This window comes from Schistocerca nitens, chromosome 1 (genome assembly GCF_023898315.1).
Source record: "Schistocerca nitens isolate TAMUIC-IGC-003100 chromosome 1, iqSchNite1.1, whole genome shotgun sequence".
Classification (NCBI taxonomy): domain Eukaryota; kingdom Metazoa; phylum Arthropoda; class Insecta; order Orthoptera; family Acrididae; genus Schistocerca; species Schistocerca nitens.
Window position 1 is genome coordinate 1,071,350,221 of NC_064614.1, and position 21,209 is coordinate 1,071,371,429.

General features: G+C 40.5%; 1 protein-coding gene across 2 annotated transcripts in view; it reads right to left on the minus strand.

The window, feature by feature from the left end:
• Nucleotides 1-21,209, minus strand: part of LOC126198256 (zinc finger protein 236-like) — a 230,228-nt gene that overhangs the window by 71,236 nt on the left and 137,783 nt on the right. For both annotated transcript variants that reach the window (XM_049934706.1, XM_049934707.1), the window contains exons 17-19: nucleotides 19,681-19,915; nucleotides 17,386-17,575; nucleotides 13,599-13,804 (exon numbers count right to left, since the gene is read on the minus strand). In XM_049934706.1, the coding sequence (XP_049790663.1) occupies nucleotides 13,599-13,804; nucleotides 17,386-17,575; nucleotides 19,681-19,915 (631 nt within the window). The remainder of the gene's footprint in view (nucleotides 1-13,598; nucleotides 13,805-17,385; nucleotides 17,576-19,680; nucleotides 19,916-21,209) is intronic.

Sequence of the window (21,209 nt, forward strand, 5' to 3'; positions counted from 1 at the left end):
CAGTCTTTGATACACCTACAGACGCTTCTACTGCATGGTATGTCATATGCCAATCTCCTCTGATGGTTTTTAGAACAGTCAATTTTGGTTGATCTTCACAAAATTCAGGATTGATTGAAGCACAGATACAAAGAATTTCTGCAAATTGATTATAAACAATGTTTTCTGAGTGTGATTGATTACCAAAAGTTCAATGAAGAGATATAAGGCATTGTTGCTGAGGGAGACTTTTAATTTGGTAATTGACATCTATTTTCAAGTGGGTAATAATTCAGAATTTTTCAGCATTTCTATGCTGCTCTTCCTCAAGTCAAACAAACCTGTGAGAATTTGTAGTGCTGTTCTTTGTATGTGTTCAACATTTCCTCTTGGTGCTATCTGGCTCAGGTCCCACACATTCGAGCAATATGTCAGGATGGATCATGTGAATGTTTTGTAAGCAATATGTAAACTGCATTCCCAGGACCTTATCAGTGAACTGGAGTATGCTTCATGTGTTACCAATGAATGAACCTAAGTGATATCTCCACATATTGTTACACACTTGACTGATCCAATTGTGACCATTGATATTGTAGTCATAGGATACTTCTTTTTACATTTTGCGCGGAATTTGATTTTACACTTCTGAGCATTTAAATTAAGTTGACAAGCTTTGCTGCAATCTGAAACCTTACCAAGAACTGACTGAGTGCATTTGCAGCTTTTCTCAGACAGCACATTACTACAGAAAACTGCAACATCTGCAAAAAGTCTGAGGTAGTTATTAGTATTGTCTACTAGACCATTAACATACAACAAAAACAGAAAGAGTTGCAACACACTTCCCAGGCACCTGAAGGTACATCTACCTCTGCCCATGACTTTCCATCCAACATAATGTGCTGTGGCATTCCTATCAATAAATCTTCAATCCTGTCAAAATTTAATTTGATACTCTGTATCATTATAATTTTGATTATTAGTGAGTGCATGGTACAGAGTCAAATTGCACACGAGCAATAATACAATGAAGAACATGAGATCAATGACATTTATTGAAATGCTGTAACTTTTTTCCACTCCCATGTAAGAATGTCTTACATTCTAGGCAGCAGTTTGCTAACACTGATAAATGATGATTATTTGATGTTGAAATTCAATTTTTATTTTTCTCTTATGGCTGACATGTTTAACTTTAAAATGATGGTTGATTACTCATATAAAGAACTGATGTCCTAGATGCAATGCTATGCTAGACGACATGATGCAGGACTGATGGGGAAATAAGTGGTCTACGACACAGATATTGGGTGGTCTACTTGCTAAATAAATGGAACCTATTTAGTGCAAGGTAATATCACTGTGATGATAATGGAGATGTCCTGATGGTCATTTTTTGTCACAATAGGTGTGGACAGACCTCTACGCAGTTTCCACATTGTCTGGAGGTAAGTATATGAGAAGTTCAGTGCCAATAATTGACCAATTATACATGCTAGTTTTATTATTTATAAGTGTGTATGGCATTCCCCACCCCTTCCTCAGTCCAGCATATCGGCTACCAAATTTGAAATCTGTCAATGTACCATAAGTGTAGTTATATCATTGCCAGAAGAAATTCAGCCTACCATGGTGGTCCAAGCTGCAGCAGGTGACTGCAGCGTTCAACAATGTAGGACACCATACCAAAGGCCAAAGCCCTTAGAAAAGTAGCTGAAAGTAGTTGTCAGCATAGGCAGGGATTGCCTCAGATGTCTTCTTGCAGAAACGGCTGAGAATGAGGTCAGTATTTAGTGTGCAGCTCTCAAGTGACATCACAGTGGAAGATGAGACTTGCTAATGTCACATAAGATACACGTTTTGTTTACTACTACGTCTCATAACAGCACAGCAAAATTGTAAGAAGAAAATATGAAGTTGAATGCTGCAATGTTTCAGACCACCATTTTGTGTACACTTTCATTGGTAAGGTAAGCGAAGAACATGTGCAAGTTGTATGTATTTGTCTCCTAAGAAATGTAGATAATTTTTCTCGGTACACAGATGAAGTGTAATTTAAATAAAATTTTTTAACTCTGTAGGAAAAGAGATAGGAGGAGGCAATTTATTTATTTATCTTTTGTTTTTCATGCCACAAACAATGTTGGTAACACACTGGAGAGAAATGCTCTATTGAAGATGAGTGTACTGCCACCAGGAGTGAATGATGAGAACTTAAAAGAAAGAACATGTCCAACTGATGTGAGTGACATCTATGAGTGAATAACAAACTTGGAACTGGACTAGCAATGTTTAAATATGGGGCAGCCTCTTGTTATTACGTATGAAATAATTATGGCTTTAAACATGTAACAATGTAATTAATAATTTCTTTGACTTGTAAAGACAGAGACAGGGTGAAATGATAAGATATGCTTTAAAAAGTTGTTAGATACTGAATTAATACATATTATAGTTTGTTCTAAATGACTATACAGTATATTATAAGGAAACACAGGGCAATTATAATTAAAGTTAAACTTTCAAACCGCTGTAGAAATAACACCACTGGTCAGAATGATGTCAAATTGCAGCGGTATATTATCGAAGAAGGGGGAAAACATATGGGAGAGGAAAAATAAATAATTACACAATGTAACAATAGAAGGTGCTGTAAGCATCATAATTTAATAGTGGTTGATTACAAATGACAAATGAATCATACAATGCCCAAGGTGTAAGTTTGACGTAAAACAAACTGTACTACTCAGCGTGCATGGGTTTACAGGTGTGATACTGTTAGTTACTAAGCCGATCCACCAAGGCAAGGTCATATCACATCAGATGGGAAAAATTGGTGTTTAACTGTCCTGAGGCCAAAAACCATATAAAAAGCATCATTCAAAATCAAATCGGATTATTAATTTCCGTGTGACTGGCGCAAAACATGTTCAATATGCTGTCCACCATTCTCTGCAACAAGTTGAAATCGAGAAACAGGATGTTCCACAACTGATCGAAGTATTTCCAGGGTCACGTTCAGAATGTGTTGCGCACTGCGTGCCTTCAATGCAGCTAAATGTGCAATCATAACACTGAACAAAACGTCTTTCGGATAGCCACACAGTCAGAAGTCACACGGATTAAGATCAGGTGATCAGGACGGCCAGGCTGTAGAGAAATGGCGGCTGATAATTCTAGCATTTCTGGATTGGTGCTTCAGCAGATGCTTAACTGGATTTGCAATGTGTGGAGGTGCGCCATCCAGCATAAAAATGATTCCATCCACACATCCACGCTGTTGGAGAGCTCGAATGATGTGGTTGTGTAAAAGACACTTATAGCACTTACCAGTGACAGTACAGGCAACAGGACCGGAAGCACCTGTCTCTTCGAAAAAAAGATGGCCCTATGATAAATGGTACCACAGACCCTCACCACACAGTGACCTTTTCAGGATGAAGTGGTACTGGTTGATTTGCGTGTGGATTTTCCGTTGCCCATATTCTATAATTCTGTGTATTGACATATCCTGTCAGATGGAATTGTGCTTCGTCTGTCCACAAAATCTTCTGTCACGTTCATAACAACTGCCAATAGATTGTGCGAGTCACCCTATCCTTTGTTGTTGTCAGGAACACGAAACGGCACTATGGCACCCAAAGGCACAGGAGGAATTTTTTCTGTGAGAATCCCTTTTCATTTTTTTGGCTTGAATCTCAAGGTTCAATTTAGATTCAATTTTACCTTTGATAGCTTTCTCCACATTGAAGCAAACACTGCACAAAATGCTAACCCCACGACCTTCTACTTCATCGCAGTCACTGTCTTTACAAGAAGGTCCGCAGATAGCATGAACCTTTTGGCCACACATTTGTGACATGTATGAGTACCACTGGTTTCTTTTAAGGAGATGCAACATATCAGAAAAAGAATGATTTTCGTTAACCATAGAAATGGAAAGTTCTCTAATAACCGGGGGTTCATCACTGTTTTGGTTTCATCCATCAATAAATGCATTCTCATTTGTTTTCTGCAGGGAGATGTGCCACCTGCATTTACTAATCTCGTTTTTCTTTCTACTGTTTTACGCTCCCTGTTATTTTTTCCAGTTCTTCATAAGTCTCAACGTCACGGAAAAAGAGAGACCTACTCTAGCTTTGCAGCCGAACAGAGCTGATGACCTGTTAATTCCAAAATGAAAGGCTCTGTTTTTCATAAGGAGGACAAACCACAGACCATCACTCCAGCAGTTACTTTTTTTGTCTTGTATCCAAGCACACAGCAGATCTTCAATGTCCTGATTTGCTCTTTTGACACTGCTGTTTTTGTGAGTGGTGTGGCTTACCGTAGGTGATCTTCAAGGTGGGCCAAAACTCCTTTAGGCTGCTTACTACATTGTTTGTGAATTACCTGCCATTATTGGACAATAGAATTGTTGGAGCATCAAGTGATGTGAATATGTCATTGAGGTTGAAGGCTACTTCTTCTGTTCTCATGCATTTCTTCAGAGTCCTGATAACTACAAAGTTGATGATATGATCTTGGCGGACCATTATAAACTTGTACACTCTATCAGGATGGAACGGAAATCAATGAGATCAACCTGAGAACAGGAATTGAATTTCGAAAGAACCACAACACCTTTTTTAACATCTTTTGTTTCTCCTGGTAGGGCTTAAAAAGGTGAATGTCCAGCTCCGTGTCATGATGTGTAATGTTCTTATACTTGGGTGAAAGTTCTTTCAACATCCTGTCATGCCTTGCATGACCAATAGCCAAATGGGTCTTGGAGCACGTCAAATAACTCTGAGTCCAGGACGTAAAATTGAATAGCACTCTTACCTTCTTTAACAGGATAGATCAACATGGTCTTATTCTCGATCATCATTACGTCATAGTGTTTTAGCAGCCAGTAGTCCTGTGGTTCCTTCTTCATGGTCGTCTTAACCTTTTTCATATCACTGACTAACTTTTGGTTACTGGTTTTGGTTAGGAAAACATACTTTTTTTGACAGCATCTGCTCTTAGTTGAGATAATTCATCACAGAACCATCACTGCATGTCAGCATTGCATGATTCTTGTCTTGGCACTACACTGCCTTCCGAAGTGCTGATACACGAACCAGAAAAGATGATGGGAGAGCGTCTGTCGAACTTCAGCTGGATGATATAGGCGGGTGAACTATTATGGTGATATGCATTGTGTGATAGTTGAACATTGTACAATAAGCTGTCTTCGCAACCATTAAACAATGACCTGAATGCCATGGTAAACTGTGGTAGTGAGGCAAAAATGGTGGGATTAGGCATATTACATACTTTGCCAGCAGACAATCTGGCAAAGTATACAGTGCCTAGGCAATGTATAAAAAAATGCCAGATTTCACACAATGCCAGTAACATATACACCAACTGGTTCTAAAAGAAATTTGGATCTAGAATATAAAGAGTTGGTTAGCAATACTTCCTTTAGGATCCTATTGAACTGCACTTTGTCTCTAAACTTTTTATGGCTGCACAAGCAAGTTATCAAAAATGTGTGATCCTGAAAATGACAATTTTCTGAACCATTGCAAGTGATTTTAAATCTTTAAACAGATTATTCTTATGAATAAATAAAGATTTGTTTAGATACTTCAATAGTTCTATGATATGCTCCTCTCAACTAATACACATGGAGGAAACCTTAAAACTTTTTAACTGCACATTCAATCTGTATACTAAGCAAGCTGTAAAAGTAACAAAGAAGACATTCGGAAAGGAAATTAAGTTTTAAGGAGAAGAAATAAAAACTTCACAGGTTTGCAAATGACATTGCAATTCTATTAGTCACAGGAAAATATTCGGAAGATCAACTGAACAGAAAGGACAGTGCCTTGAAACGAGGTTATAAGATGGAAAAAAAGAGTAATAGAATATAGTCAAATTAAAACAGGGAATTGGACCAACCAGTAAATAAGACACTAAAAGTACTACATGGGTTTATTATTTGGGGATTAAAATAAATGACAACTGCAGAAGTAAGGTGGATATAAAATGCAGACTTGCAATAAAAACAAAAGAATTTCTGTAAAAGGGAAATATTTTGACATTGAATATAAATTTAAGTTTTTCAAAGTCTTTTCTGAAAGTATTTTCTTGAGTCTAGCAACTTACAGAAGTGAACATGGATGATAAACAGTATACATAAGAATGTATAGAAGCTTTTTGAGATGTGGTGCTATGGAAGAGTGCTGTATGATACGATGGCTTGATTGAATAATTTATTAAGAGGTAGTGAATCTAGTGGGAAAAACAGAAATTTATGGTCCAACTCAGCTGAAAGAAGGGTTTGATTGATAGGACACAGACACTGAGGCATCAACGAATAGTTAATTTGATTACGAAGAGAGGTGTGGAGGATGAAAATTGTGGAGGGAGACCACAGATTGACTGCAGTTAGCAAATTTAAGTGATCTAGATTGAAGTAGTTATACAGAGACGAAAAGGCTTGCACAGGGCACACTAATCTGCAGAGCTGCATCAATTTATGCAGTCCTTGATCCCCAATTTTCTTCTTCATTTATGTTTTTTTTTTTTTTTTTTTTTTTTGCCTCAATCTGTAAAAACAAAACCCTTACAGGATCACTTTGTTGTCAGACTGTTATGATCCTTTTCACATGGAACAGGTTGGTGTAAGTTCAAATTTATGTCACATATCAATTCCTATGGTCCCTTGGCAATGTAAAAAAAAATTAAGCTTCTAAGTCAGTGCAATCAGAAGATTCAGTCATTTATGTCACTCACTCATCAAAACCTATAGGGTGCTTCTCGTTGACAAACTATCATTACATTTGGCAAGAAGCATGGTTTCACAGTGTAAGTACAGGAAAAAAATCTGAAAAGTTTGTTATTTTTTATCCGTCTGTCTGTCCGTCTATTAAGACAAATTTTCTTTGGAATATGCTAGTCTATCCAGTTCACATTTATATCACATATTAAGGTCTATTCTCTGCTGGCAATGTAAAAAATTTAAGCTTCTAAGTCAACGCAATCGGCGGATCTGGGCATTTATGTCAAATAGTTTGATACTTTCAAACTCACTCATCAAAACTTATAGGGTACGTCCCATTGACCTAGAATTTTGAAATTTGGCAAGAAACAAGGCTTCACATTACAAGTAAAGTAAAGTAAAATATCTGAAACTTGTTAAAGTGAACTGTATCAAATAAAAAATATCTTTCTGCCATTTGAACATACATCGCATTCATAATCTGTCAAAAGCATAGCACTCAAACATTGCTGCATGTGAACTTAAAATTTAAGTTGTAGTCATGTTTTAGAAAGTAGGGGGAATAAAATCTTATTAAATTTTCTCTCTCTACATATATAAACTGAAGTTCCCTGCTCGTTTCTGTTCGTATGTCCGGGCTGCTCTGAGGAACTACTGTAGAGATTTTGATGTGGTCCTGGAATTCCTAGAATCAACATCTTGCCAGTATTGATATCAATAAGAGGCAAAAATTATTGAGATTCTAGATTACAAGGCTGGATGAACTACATATACACATAATTAAGTTTGTACAGAACTCTCAGTCCCACTCGCACTAGGCCAATTTTTTTTTTTAACTCTATGGCCTCTTAGCCCTTTTTCTGCATATTTTATTTTCTATTTATTTCCCAAAACTTAAGCTACAAAACTTTTTACTCCTGACTCATTTCATACATCTTCCATGGTCCAGAATTTGGAATGGCTTTCCCTTCCCTTCGGCATTTGTGCACGCACCCTTGTCTTTAAAATTCCACAAAGGTGGGAGTAAAATAATCGAGACATACCAAACACTGCTTGAAGAAAGGAGAAAAACACAAGAATGACAAAAGGGCAACAAACACTAAAATGGACAAACTCAGACAAGAAAACCACAGAGAGATGCACGAAACATATAGAAGAGATCAAATCAAGAGAGCAGATTACCATGGCTGGCTGACCATGAAAATAAAAAGGAGAAGCCAGCCACTCTGCAACACATCAAAACCTCCACCCTAAAAGGGGACAAAGGACATGTGCTAAAACTTAGATCAAATGATAAAACCCATCCTCACGAATAAAACATAAAACTAAAGCTGCTGTTGAGGCACTGTCACCCAACACCGAAGGTAGGGTGCTGGGGGCGGCTAAACACGGGCAGTCCAGCATGAGGTGGAAGACTGTCGGCTAAACATGGGTTGTCTAGCATGAGGTGCAAGACTGTCATTTGTGAGCCACAGAGATACCAAGGTGGGTCCTCGCAACAGAGGAGGTAACCATGCGTTAACCACATATGGCCAATAGGGAGCCGGCAGAAAACAAGTGATTTTCTGTGGGAGGACTGCATGGAAGACTTCCACACATTCGTAGTCTCCTTAATGACATGCAGTTTGTTGTACGTACTGTTATGCCATTCCGTCTCCCAAAGCCGAAAAACACTGCAGCATAAGACAGAACACAGGTCAGTTGCAGAGATGTCCATCTCCAGAAGTGATTTCCGCTTAGCTTGTTTGGCCAGCCTGTCGGCAAGTTCATTTCCTGGGATTCCGATGTGGCCTGGGATCCACACAAACACCATTGAATGACGGGACCATTCCAGGACATAGATTGACTCCTGAATGGACACTACCAAAGGATGGCGAGGTTAGCACTGGTCTGGGCACGAGCGCACACGCTAAAGAGCACAAGATATGGCTGCCAACTCTGCAGTGGAAACACTGCAGCCATCTGGCAAGGAGTGCTGTTTAATATGTTCTCCATGAACATACGCAAAGCCTACATGACCATCGGCCATCAAGCCATCAGTGTAAACCACTTCATGGTCCCGGCACGTGTCGAGAATCGAGAGGAAGTGATAGCGGAGAGCCGCAGGGTTAACTGAGTCCTTAGGGCCATGCGAAAGGTCCAGAAGAATCTGCGGCCTAGTTGTACACCATGGCGGTGTACGTCAATGGACCTCGAGGAGAGGTGTAATGGAAGAACTCCAGTTCAGAAAGATGGGACCAGACATTAACTGGAATCTTAAGTCCTGACCTGGCCCCCGATGTGGGAGATGAATCACTGTGGTTGGGAAAAGGAGACGGTAATTCGGATGCGCAATAGAACTACGGACGTGTGCAACGTAACTGGCGAGCAGTTGTGCATGCCTAACCTTCAATGGAGGGACTCCAGCCGCCACCAGGACACTGGTCGCCGGACTCGTTCTAAGAGCTCCCGTTGCTAGGCAAACGCCACAGTGGTCCAATGGGTTGAGTAAATGCAACGCTGAGGACTGCCACACCATAAACCAGACTCCCATAGTCAAGGCAGAATTGAACAAGGGCTCTGTCGAGCAATCTGCACCCCAGTTGGTGTTGCTCAGGCAGCGGAGGGCATTGAGGTGCTGCCACCACTTCCACTTAAGCTGGAGAAAGTTAGGTAGCCAAGTCAATCGGGCGTTGAAAACCAGTCCTAAGAATCGATATGCTTCCACTACAGTGAGTGGATTGTCATTAAGGTAAAGTTTTGGTTCTGGATGAACGGTGTGCTGCCGACAGAAATGCATGACACACGACTTCGTTGCTGAAAATTGGATGCCGTGGACTAGAGCCCTTGACTGCGCCTTGTGGATGGCTCCCTGTAGGCGCTGCTTGGCAACACCAATACTGGAGGAGCAGTGCAAAATGCAGAAGTCATCCGCATACAGTGAAGGTAACACCGACGGTCCGAGAGCCGTTGCTAAACCGTTAATAGCCACTAAAAATAGAGACACACTCAATATGAAGCCCTGCAGAACACCATTCTCCTGAATACGGGGGGAACTATGGGAGGCACCGATTTGGACACGGCTAGTACGGAGCGACAGGACATTTTGGATAAAAATCAGAAGCAGGCCCCAGAGACCCTACTCATACAATGTGGCACAGATATGATGTCGCCAGGTCGTGTCATATGCGTTACATAAGTAGAAAAAGACCGCAACCAATTCTTGGTGTCTGGAAAAGGCTGTTCAGATGGCAGACTCGAGGGACACAAGATTATCAGTGGTAGAGCTACCCTGGCAGAAGCCGCCCTGGCATGGAGCCAGCAGTCCACGTGACTCCAGGACCCAATCCAACAGCCGACACACCATGCGTTTCAGCAGCTTACAATGAAAGTTGGTAAGGCTGATGGACTGGTAGCTATCCACATCAAGTGGGTTTTGACCGGGTTCGAGCACCGGAATGATGGTGTTCACTCGGCATTGCGATGGAAAGACGCCACCACACCAGATCCAGTTGAAGACGAGGAGATGTCATTTGTTGTCAGATGAGAGATGTTTAATCATCCGACTATGGGTCTCATCCAGCCCAGGAGCTGTGTAGGGGCAATGTGCAAGGACACTGAGGAGCTCCCACTCTGTAAATGAGGCATTAAAGGGTTCACTGTGGCATGTAGTGAATGAGATGACTTTTTTCTTTCCATCCGTCGTTTGAGGGTGCGAAAAGCTGTGGGGGTATTCCCTGATGCAGAGCCTCAAGCATAGTGCTCAGGAAAGTGCTTGGTGATTGCGTTTGCATTGGTAGATAACACGCCATTGATGCCAGGGACACCTGTTGGGGTCTGGTACCCAAAAAGACGTCTGATCTTCATCCAGACTTGTGAGGGTGACGTATGGAACACAATGGTTGAGACTTACCTCTCCCAATACTCCTGTTTCCGTCTTTTTACAAGCTGGCAAAAGCGAACACAGAGCCGCTTATGTCACTGTAGAGCTCGACAACGCCCTTTAATTGCCTTAGTGACTTCTGGCGACCACCAAGGGACTGAATTTCGCCGGAAGCACCCTAAAGAATGATGGATCACGTTTTCTGCTGCAGATACGATCGTTTTAGTGACATACTCAACGACAACATGGCACCATGTGAGGGAGATTCAGTGTTGACAGCAGAGGTGAAGGCTTCCCAGTCTGCCTTGTTTACAGCCCACCTGGGTAGGCATTCGTGGGCATGATGCCGGGGGAGTGACAGGAAGGTGGGGAAGTGGTCACTACCACACAGGTCGTCATGTGGTGTCCAGTGGATAGATGAAAGAAGGCCAGGGCGGCAAACCGAGACATCAACAGTAAATTTTTGACCACCCTACCTCTTCCAGTAAGCATGGTGCTACCCAACAAGAGGTTATGCTCGCTACAATCGCCCAAAAGTAGGAAAGGTTTAGGGAGTTGATCAATAAGTGCAGCCGATACGTTCAGGGATACTGCGCCATCTGGAGGAAGCTATACATTGCAGACAGTTATTTCCTGTGTCGTCCTTATCCTTACAGCCACAGCTTCAAGAGGGGTTTGAAGGGGCACAGGTTCTCTACATACTGAGTTCAGGACATAGACGGAAACTCCACTTGACACTCTATTACAGTCGCTACAGTTCCTGTAATATCCCTTATAGCCGCAGAGGGCCACACTGCAGGGAACCAGGTTTCCTGGAGCGCAATGCAGAAAGCAGGTGTAAAGCTTAACAGATGCCTTAGTTCAGCCAGGTGGCGGAAAAAAGCATGGCAATTCCACTGGAGGATTGCATGATCGTGAGACCGGGAAGGCATGAAACACTCAATGAGGCAGTCTATGCCTAAGGGGCACCTGCTGCCACCAGATGAGTACCTGTGCGATCAACATCCATCAATGCGTACGAGGGCCCAGTGAGATCATGTCCTCAGCAGCGCCAGAATCTCCACCTCATCCTCAGACACAGAGCTTGTAGGTAGTGGTGGTGTGGGTGCCAGCACAGTGCCTTGGTTCTTGAGGGTCTTTCTCTTTTTGTTTCTCTTGCTACTCCTTAGATTTGTTCCGGCTGGGAGGGCTTCACATATTCAGTCTCAAGGACTGAGGAGGTGGTGGGTAGTGTTTAACGTCCCGTCGACAACGAGGTCATTAGAGACGGAGCGCAAGCTCGGGGTAGGGAAGGATTGGGAAGGAAATCGGCCGTGCCCTTTCATAGGAACCATCCCGGCATTTGCCTGAAACGATTTAGGGAAATCACGGAAAACCTAAATCAGGATGGCCGGAGACGGGATTGAACCGTCGTCCTCCCGAATGCGAGACTGAGGAGGACCGTGAAGCCCTACGACAAGCTGCCTGTTGTTGCTTCAGCTACTGGCAGGTGTCAGCTTTGCCTTTGGTAGGAACCAGGGAAGAGAATGACCCATGGGGTCCCTTCCTGATGAAGGAGCAGAAGACGACTTGTGCTTCCCTGGCTGAGAAGTGGGGACTGATGTCCCCGATGGTTGAGGGTGGGGGTGTTGCCCCTGAGGTAGGTTATGGAGGAGCAACAGGGAGGGAAGTGCCCCCCCCCCCCCCCCCCACCATCATCAAGGGGGCAGGTGGAGTCCTACAGCTCTGAGAGCCAATGGTACGTGGCGGAACGGAAAATAGTAGAACCGCTGTCGTAGCAGCGGCATAGTTTGATGTCATATGCACAGGATGTAGCCTCCCATATTTTCTCTTAGCCTTAGTGTAGGTCAGTCAGTCCAGGGTCTTGTATGCCATTATTTTTGTTTCTTTCTGGAGAATGCCGCAGTCTGCCGAGCACAAGGCGAATGGTGCTCCCCGTAGTTGACACAGATGGGAGGCGGGGCACAGGGAGTATTGGGATGTGAAGGACGTCCACAATCCCGACAGGTGACACTGTAAGTACAGCGGGAAGACATATGGCCGAACTGAAAGCACTTAAAACACTGCATCGGGGGAGGGATATATGGCTTTACGTCACAGCGGTAGACCATCACTTAGACCTTCTCGGGAAACGTGTCACCCTCGAAGGCCAAGGTGAAGGCACCGATGGCAATCTGATTATCCCTCGGACCCTAGTGGATGCACCAGACAAAATGGACACCTCGTCGCCAGGCTGCAAAAGAAGGTTCCTGTGAAATATGATATCCTGGACCATATTAAAGCTCTTATGGGGTGTGATGGAAACAGAAACATCGCCCCAGTTTGCACAGGCGAGATGTGCCCATGACTGGGCAGAGGATGCTTTTTTGATCAAGACTGACCATGACTGAAATTCTGTCCTCTAAATGCTCCACAAAAAACTGAGGTTTCATTACAAGAAATGTTCCCCATCAACCCTCGTAATACAAGGTACCGGGGTGAAGAAGCTTCACTGCCATCCTTAGCCTGGTATTCCTCCCATGATGTGGCCTGGGTGGGGAGGGGTGGTGGGTGAGGGGTGGGTGATGATGCTTCTTTGAATTGAAGTTAGACCTTGATTGCTTAGAGACTGCTGGTGTTTGCCCACCAGCAAGAGATGACGTGCTATGCTTCATGGTGTGACATCTGCTCTGATGCCACCCACTCCGACCAGGGGGCCCTTTTACTGTTGCTTCCATCAGCCACCACACCAAGAGTTAACTTGGTCTGAACGAACAGTTTTTGGTGTATCTTCTGTAGCACATGCAAACATTTACACATATGAAGATGCTGTGATGTGTGTTTACCAATAATTTCATACCTGAGTTAAGCAACAAACAAATGTTGCTGCAATGCATTAAGTACTACTTATGCTAGCACTAATGTGTACAAAGGTACAAAAGTAACAGTTACAAAAGTAATAGTTTATTCAAAAACAATAAATATAGTAATTAAGTCAAGTAATGATTGAATTCACTGTACCTGTGTCAAAGTACTCTGTCCTTCGAGGGCTGGTAAAGTAATTGTTCCTGTTGCATCAGCATGAAGGGTATGCGTTATTACACTAGCACTGTTCTGAGGGTCGTGCAATGTGTGTGTGATTACACTTGCACAATTCTGTTGATCATGAAGTGTGTGTGTGATCACACTTGCGTTGTTTGCAGGACTGCTACTATGATTCACTTCCTCTGCAACAATCATCACACAATATTGCTATTTTTTCACAATCGATTCATAAAATTTCACTTTCAAAATTAATTTGTTACTGTACACAGAAATTATGGGGTCTACATTAATAGTACCGCTCATCAGTTCTGCTGACATTATCATATTTTTATCTCAAGAAAACATGGAAACAATACACAATCATAGATTTTATCTGCTACATGTATAATTATTGTAAGCATATGGTTTTTAACAAAGGACAAATTAAGTGATGAACATTGTTTTTGTACAATCTAGGTTTTGTATCTGAAGCCCATTTTCCAGTACACAACTGATTCCAAAGATGGCAGCCAAGCAAAGATGAACAAACATCAACTTCTTTAATCTACAGCCTTTTGACAAACTATAAAAGTTACCTCAGTTGCTATTTTAATCACAAAACAGTTACATTTGTACCATATAACTTCATAATATTCATTATGAGTAAAATGTACTCTAACTCAAGTGTAGCTTGTAGCTGAAGGATCTGACTTTTGGCCGCCTCAGTGTATGTGTTAAAATATATTTGTCAATAATGTATTAGAAATTATGGCAATCAATATTTTTGCGACTGTTGGGATATAGAATGACATATTTCGAACAGGTAGGCTGCTTAGCTCTATGTAGGAGGGGCTTGGGAGCATGGCTTCTACAAAGTAAAGTTCCTATGAGCCTCCAAAGATTCAACTAGCAGAGCCTAAGTGTATCCCCGAACTTCCATGTGATTTTCATGTTCTGATGCTTACATCAAATGGTAATGAAAAGAGTGGCTAAAAATTCGCTATAAAATCCCTGTCTCTCTATCTATAATGCTTTGAAGCTTCATTAATCAAAACTTAGTATTAATGTTTTGATAGTGTTTTAAATATTTGCCTTTGGAATCAGTTTGTAAATGTCTTACTAGAGTCCATTAGAATATTGTAACATAAAATGTACTGTTATTGTTATTAGCTAGTTTCACTGAGTGACTGTATTGTACCCAAGTTAGAGAGAGTTTTATTTTCTTTTGAATAATTGCAGGATACCAGTGAGTCTGAAAACGGCGTAATATAAATTTAGTGTGGAATTTTTAGGTAAAAATTTGGGACATGAGCTTGAAAAAGAACTACTGAATCACTCAAATGTTAATAGTCATAGACCCTTTTGTAACACAGAATGGGGGACATACTGCTTTGATATATAAACAAGTGAGTTACAGTAAGTAAAATATGAATTAATAGGTGATAAGAAGTCGTTCCTCTGTTGTAACTACCTATTTAGGCTGCTGCAGGAAGTGCTTATAATGGGTGGTAACATTTTTCCACTGACATCACATTTTCTAACATTTTAACAAAAAACTTAAATCAGCATGGTAACTGCTCTGTTTGCTTCTGGTAGCCAATCACAGCACAAGACCTGTCATGTCACGGAAGCTTCACTGCTTCATCTTGTGAACTTATAATGCCGCAGATTGAACACATACAAAAATTAAGTGTGTCAAGTTCTGAATTGAAATCAGTAAAAACATTGGGTATGCAGTGAAGTTAAAGATCTCTCAAAAGGACACCTTTTAGAACGATTTGTTGTAATAAAGTGTCACGAAATGTGGTGTTGGCAGATAAATATGCTACCTATAGATCTTATCTTTGAGTTAGCTTCTGATGTAATTTAGTAGTTGACCATGAAATGGAAAGGATGTAAAGTACACAAACTTTTGACTAGAAAGAGACAGATATCTCACAATGATCATGGGTTTGTGCATTTGAGTGTGTGTGTGTGTGTGTGTGTGTGTGTGTGTGTACTTTTACTTGAGAAACAACAAGAGCTTGAATTCTAGTGTAAACGATGTTTTCACTTCTCTGTTTCTATGCGCCACATAAATAATACACAAAAGAATGCAAATGATAATGAATAATGTAACTGAAGTGCCGCCCCCCCCCCCCCCCCCCCGCCAACCACACACACACAAATACACACTAATGCAAACACAACTCACACACACTGACAGTGTGGCTTCAGTTGCCTGAGACTGCTGTCATTTGTGTGTGATTTGCATTTGTGTGTGTGTGTGTGTGTGAGAGAGAGAGATCTATTTTTGACGAATGCCTTATTGGCCAAAAGCTCTATTTGTGACAGCCTTTTTGTTGTGCCTATGTGCAACACAGTACCTCGCTATATGGTGAGTATCCTTTTCATAATATTGTTGAGAAAAAAATTCATGTTTTGTCTGTGTGTTGACTACTAATGTTGGGAGAGGGAATCCAAACTATCAAACTGGTGCACCAGGTACCCAGACCCCATCCACTGACAGAAAAACTGCATGTCACAGATGTGGGTAGTCTTTTTTTGGAAACTCATTCTCAGTGGTAACTTGGTGGTTATGCCAATGTATTATCCTCTACAAATGTTAAGGTTAACTAATGGATCATTTGCGTGGTCTCTGAGGTAATATATACACTCAAGGAAGGATGTACAGGAACATCATGAGATGGAAAAGTTGGAAACAGCATGGAGATCCCCATCAAAATGGTTTAATAACATCAGGTGCTATGATGATCTGAGTTACTGTCAAATTTTACAATTGAAGTATACTTACTCACAACAGCAGGTTAAGTGTTTGTTCTCAGGGGGTTTCCATGCAATGGCATGAAATTTATAACCCTTTTTGCCCTTGTTCAAGTTATATCCCTTATACTATCTGAGGTATAGGGCAAATGAATTTCCAGTGCTCATCAGAAGACGTTTTCTCATAGGTGTAGGCTATATTTTACAGCATTTTATATGTGTGGCTGTATTAAGGAACAGTTGGTTTATTGGAATAAATAACCCAGTGTGGTGCAGATGTTCTTTCAGCTACTCTTGACCCATTCACATCACATGCCTCATGCTTCTTCATTCATATTTACATGCCATGCTGTATGCTCCCAGTGCGCAGAGATTAAAATTCTTCTCAGTCTTTCACAATGGTGCATTTATTTTGACAGTTGACACTGTTGTGTCTTTCCAAAAAAAAATTCTGATTCAGACTCAACAATTGCATAATGCAGCCCAGGCAGGAAAAGAGTTATTGACAAGTTGCACTACCAATTATTTGGGAATGCTCTGAGTTACAATAACTTCTGGGAGATGCCTGAATCAACTGAACTAATTTGCATAAAGGTACTGTAAGTGTGTGTGTGTGTGTGTGTGTGTGTGTGTGTGTGTGTATTTTCTGAAGAATGCTTTGGCCAAAAGCTCAGAGTGCAACAGTCTTTTTGTTGTGCTTGTCTGCAACTCAACATTTCAACTGTACGGTGAGTAACAATTTACTCTTTTTATAATACTGTTGATATTCAAAACCAAACTTTCCACAGTTTGAAACCCTTAATTTGCATGGATGTATCATTTAACCTTGCTATCATAATTATGTTTAGTATTTCTCAATCAAATATTTGTGAGTCAGAGGAAGAAAATAATTTGCTGCCATCACATTCTGCTGACAAAAAAAATCTTTGGTGTACATTCAACAACAATTAACACAATTACAAACTTTATTTATTGCAATACAAAATACAAGAAAACTGGATTCAAGCAAAACTACACAAACCTGCTGTTAATGGCTGGGTAAGTGTCGTTTGCGTTAAGTCCGATTCGATGTTATCTTGTGACCCTGTTTCTGCTACATTAAAAGGATTATCTGAGAATGCCTGAGTGAAATCTGGGCCCAAGCCATCAGGTGGGAAGTTACTACTATTTAAATCCCTGTTACCTTCTTTATCTGTCCTTTGTTGAAGAGCCTGCAAAAGTTAAGGAATTAATCTTTATGTTGATCAGAGACACAATAGTTTCACAGTCCCCTCTCCCTCCAAAATCACTATTCTCGTGAAGTGTATTTCCATCACAGTAATGAAGTATCTTTTTTCTCTTGTCATCACTGGATACAACAATCTTTTTAACAATTGTGAAAATCCACTTAAGTTATTACAAATAAGTGGAAACATTATATTCATAAGATTGCATTTCATGAATTCAAATAGGGTGTAATTATGGTGTATTCTGCACATGGCAAAAGCACATTTAAAGGTAACAATTTTAGGAAAAGATACAAAATTCACTTTGATGAATAACTATTTTCCTTTTTATTATTCATCACTACTATTTTGAACATTTTAATATTTTCCATTAATTTCACGTCTATGAACTTGTTTCACTTAACACGATCAATCATCTCCAACAGATTCTAACTTTATTTCTTTATGCGGTTCTTCACCATTAACGAAATGACTTACTAGATCCTGGCACCTTCATGTAAGTTCAGCAACCTGCCCCTCGTACTGGAGACTGTGCTCTTTTCTCCCTGACTGCCCAACATCTCTTTATTACACATTTTATCCACCATTAAATTTATAATATCCTTTTTAGCACCAGATTTCAGGTGCTTCCATTTTCTTCTCCTCCAACATTCCTATATATGCAAGGGCGTGCTGAAAAGTAATGCCTCCTAATTTTTTATTCTGTTCTCAATATTACATGCATATTACTTGGCCAACTTTCCAACTTCGCGGATGTCAGCTGCAACCCTCTGCTGCACAAGGGCTCTGAATTGTAGCATGTAACATGGCAGTGTGTAATATATCTATGTCAGTGTGTGAGAAACATTGCCAATTTTTAACTGGAGAAAACATGCCTCAAGTGACATTCATAGAAGAATGATAGCTGTGTACAATGATGGTTGTATGGACATCAGTAATGTGTGACAGTGGATTGTTCGTGCTCGTAATGAAGGAAATGGTGGTGCTACCCTCAACATTCGTGACAGAGCACTGAGCAGATGACCTGGCCCCATCCAATTTTCATCTGTTTTGAAAACTTAAAGAACACTTTTGAGGACTTCACTTTGATAGTGTTAAAGTGGCGCTATCAGAGGAGAGGCTGTAGCTTCATCAACAAAGTACAAGTAATGCAAATTGGTTTCTCCTTGGGAGAAATGTGTTTGTCATCAGGGTGACTATGTTGAGAAATAAATATACAGACATGAAAAATAAAGATGTAAATGTTACGTAGTTTTGTGTTGTTTAAAACCTTAAACAGTTTTTACATAAAAAACTGGAGGCATTACTTTACAGCAAGCCCTCATAATTTCTACAGTTGTGCTCCATCGCGAGAAACAGGTACCAACAACATCATTTCAGACAATGGTTGACGCAAGTATAAATGGAGTGAAACGAAGCTCATTCTGTAGACCATGCAATACTTCAAATATAGGGTGTTTCAATGCACGATGCAATGCTTCAGTTTCACTGATGACAGAAATACAGTAAGGTAATTATTGGTTAGGAACTGTACCAAGCAACACACATCTGTGCTTATTTTTATTCTGTCACAATAACATAAAAATAAGCACAAGCACAAGTGGTGCGCGCGCGCGCGCGCCCACACGCCTACACACACACACCTCTGATTCCTCCAACATGTAAAATAGTGTAATTTGAGTAGGAGAGTAGTTGCGGCACTTCTACAGAACTGGTTATCATAACAAAATTTTCTATGTAGTTGTTATTGGCATATCTTCTGCAGTTGATGTTTTACGAGTAATATCGAGCACATGTGTATGGAAGTATACACAGAACTAATATAGGAGCCAAAAAAAGTTGACCACTGAAGATGGTTTAAATAAAGCGAAACATGCCTGATCCGAATAAAATCACAATCACAAAAGATGGAGTAACTTCCATATTAGTTCCATAATACATGTTTAAATCATCTTTTAATGTAAAAGTAGAAAAACTCTGCAGATGCTTCTTTACAAAGCAGATCATACACCAGGTTGTGCCATTATTATATTGGCAAAAGAAAATTTACAGTTCAATCGAGTGGAAATACAACCAAGAAGGTAAATTACCTGAAGCACTAATTCCTGCCGATGAGTTTTCATGTGTGTTCTACAATTAAAAGATGTTTTGAATGTTTTACGACAGTAAGGACACATAAATGGCCGACTCTCACTATGTGTCACCATGTGTCTCTTAAGGCTGCTGTTGGTTGAGAAATTATTGTCGCAAAATGGGCAACTGTAGATCTTTGCTCCTTCATGTGTTCGCAAGTGTGTCTTCAGTGATGCATTTGAGATGAAGCTCCTGTAACAAATTAGGAATGTATCTGCAGGATTTAAAGAGGATTATTTAGATAAATATATTTTTGTTAGAATTTTATATTAAGACAACAAAAAATGGTTCAAATGGTTCTGAGCACTATGGAACTTAACATCTGAGGTCATCAGTCCCGTAGAACTTAGCACTACTTAACCTAACCAACCTAAAAACACCACACACATCCATGCCCGAGGCCGGATTCGAACCTGCGACTGTAGCAGTCGCGCGTTTCCAGGCTGAAGCGCCTAGAACCGCTCGGCCATTGCGGCCGGCATTAAGACAACAATATCATATATTTAGAACAATTATATCATTCTGAACTACAATACAAAATCAGAAGCATTCATCATATTTCAGAATTTGTAGTCACTTTGATATACATCAGTGTTTGATTGGTACTGACTTCCACGCAACACTTCCTTAATAGTCTCAATTTTTCCAGTGGCATATTAGTCCAAAGGTCAAGCCAGAGAATAAATGTACCCTGCTGTCTAGTGTCTAATATTTCCAGATTCTAGCCATTTTCGTATAAGAATTTTGACCACTGCTAGAGATGAGAATAAGATAAAAATTTCCTTGGTGCATCCACCGTTGCTGATATGTGCAGTTCATAGTACAGTAGAATCTTGATAGTTCAAGTTTCCCATAATCCAAGACTCTATTTATTTATTTATTTATTTTAAGTTGCAACGATCAACTCTCTTTTTTTTACTGACATGATAAATAATGAAAACATCATTGCAAAAGATAGATAGGGAGAGTACAGCTCAGTGACAAAGCAGACAACAACGCAATCAACACTGACTATTAGCTCGCTGCCCTGTTGCATGAACATCTGTTGTCAGTATGGCACGAAATACCCCGACTGCTGTACAGTGTTGTGTGTCTTTTTTTTTTTTTTTTTTTTTTTTTTTTTTGACTGTGTGTACTGTTGTACACCTTACAAAGATGAGTGCTGTAACAAAAAAGAGGAAATTTGTGCCTGTGCATTAAAATTAGAAGCACTAAGACGACTTGACAAAGGAGAAACAATAAAAAAGAACTTGCTCTCGAATATGGTTGTCGGTGAAGTTACTGGTGGTGACTGGCGAAGAAACCGACTTAAATTGGAACAGTTTTCTTCACAGAAATACTCACACGAATCTCTCAGTCGAAGAAGTACAAGAAGTCAGACTTCGAAAAAACAAGTGAGGCATTGTTCATGTGGTTTACCCAACAGAGACAGAAGGTTGCTCCAATTTCTGGCACAATCTTGCAAGGAAAAACTTTGTTTTTCAGA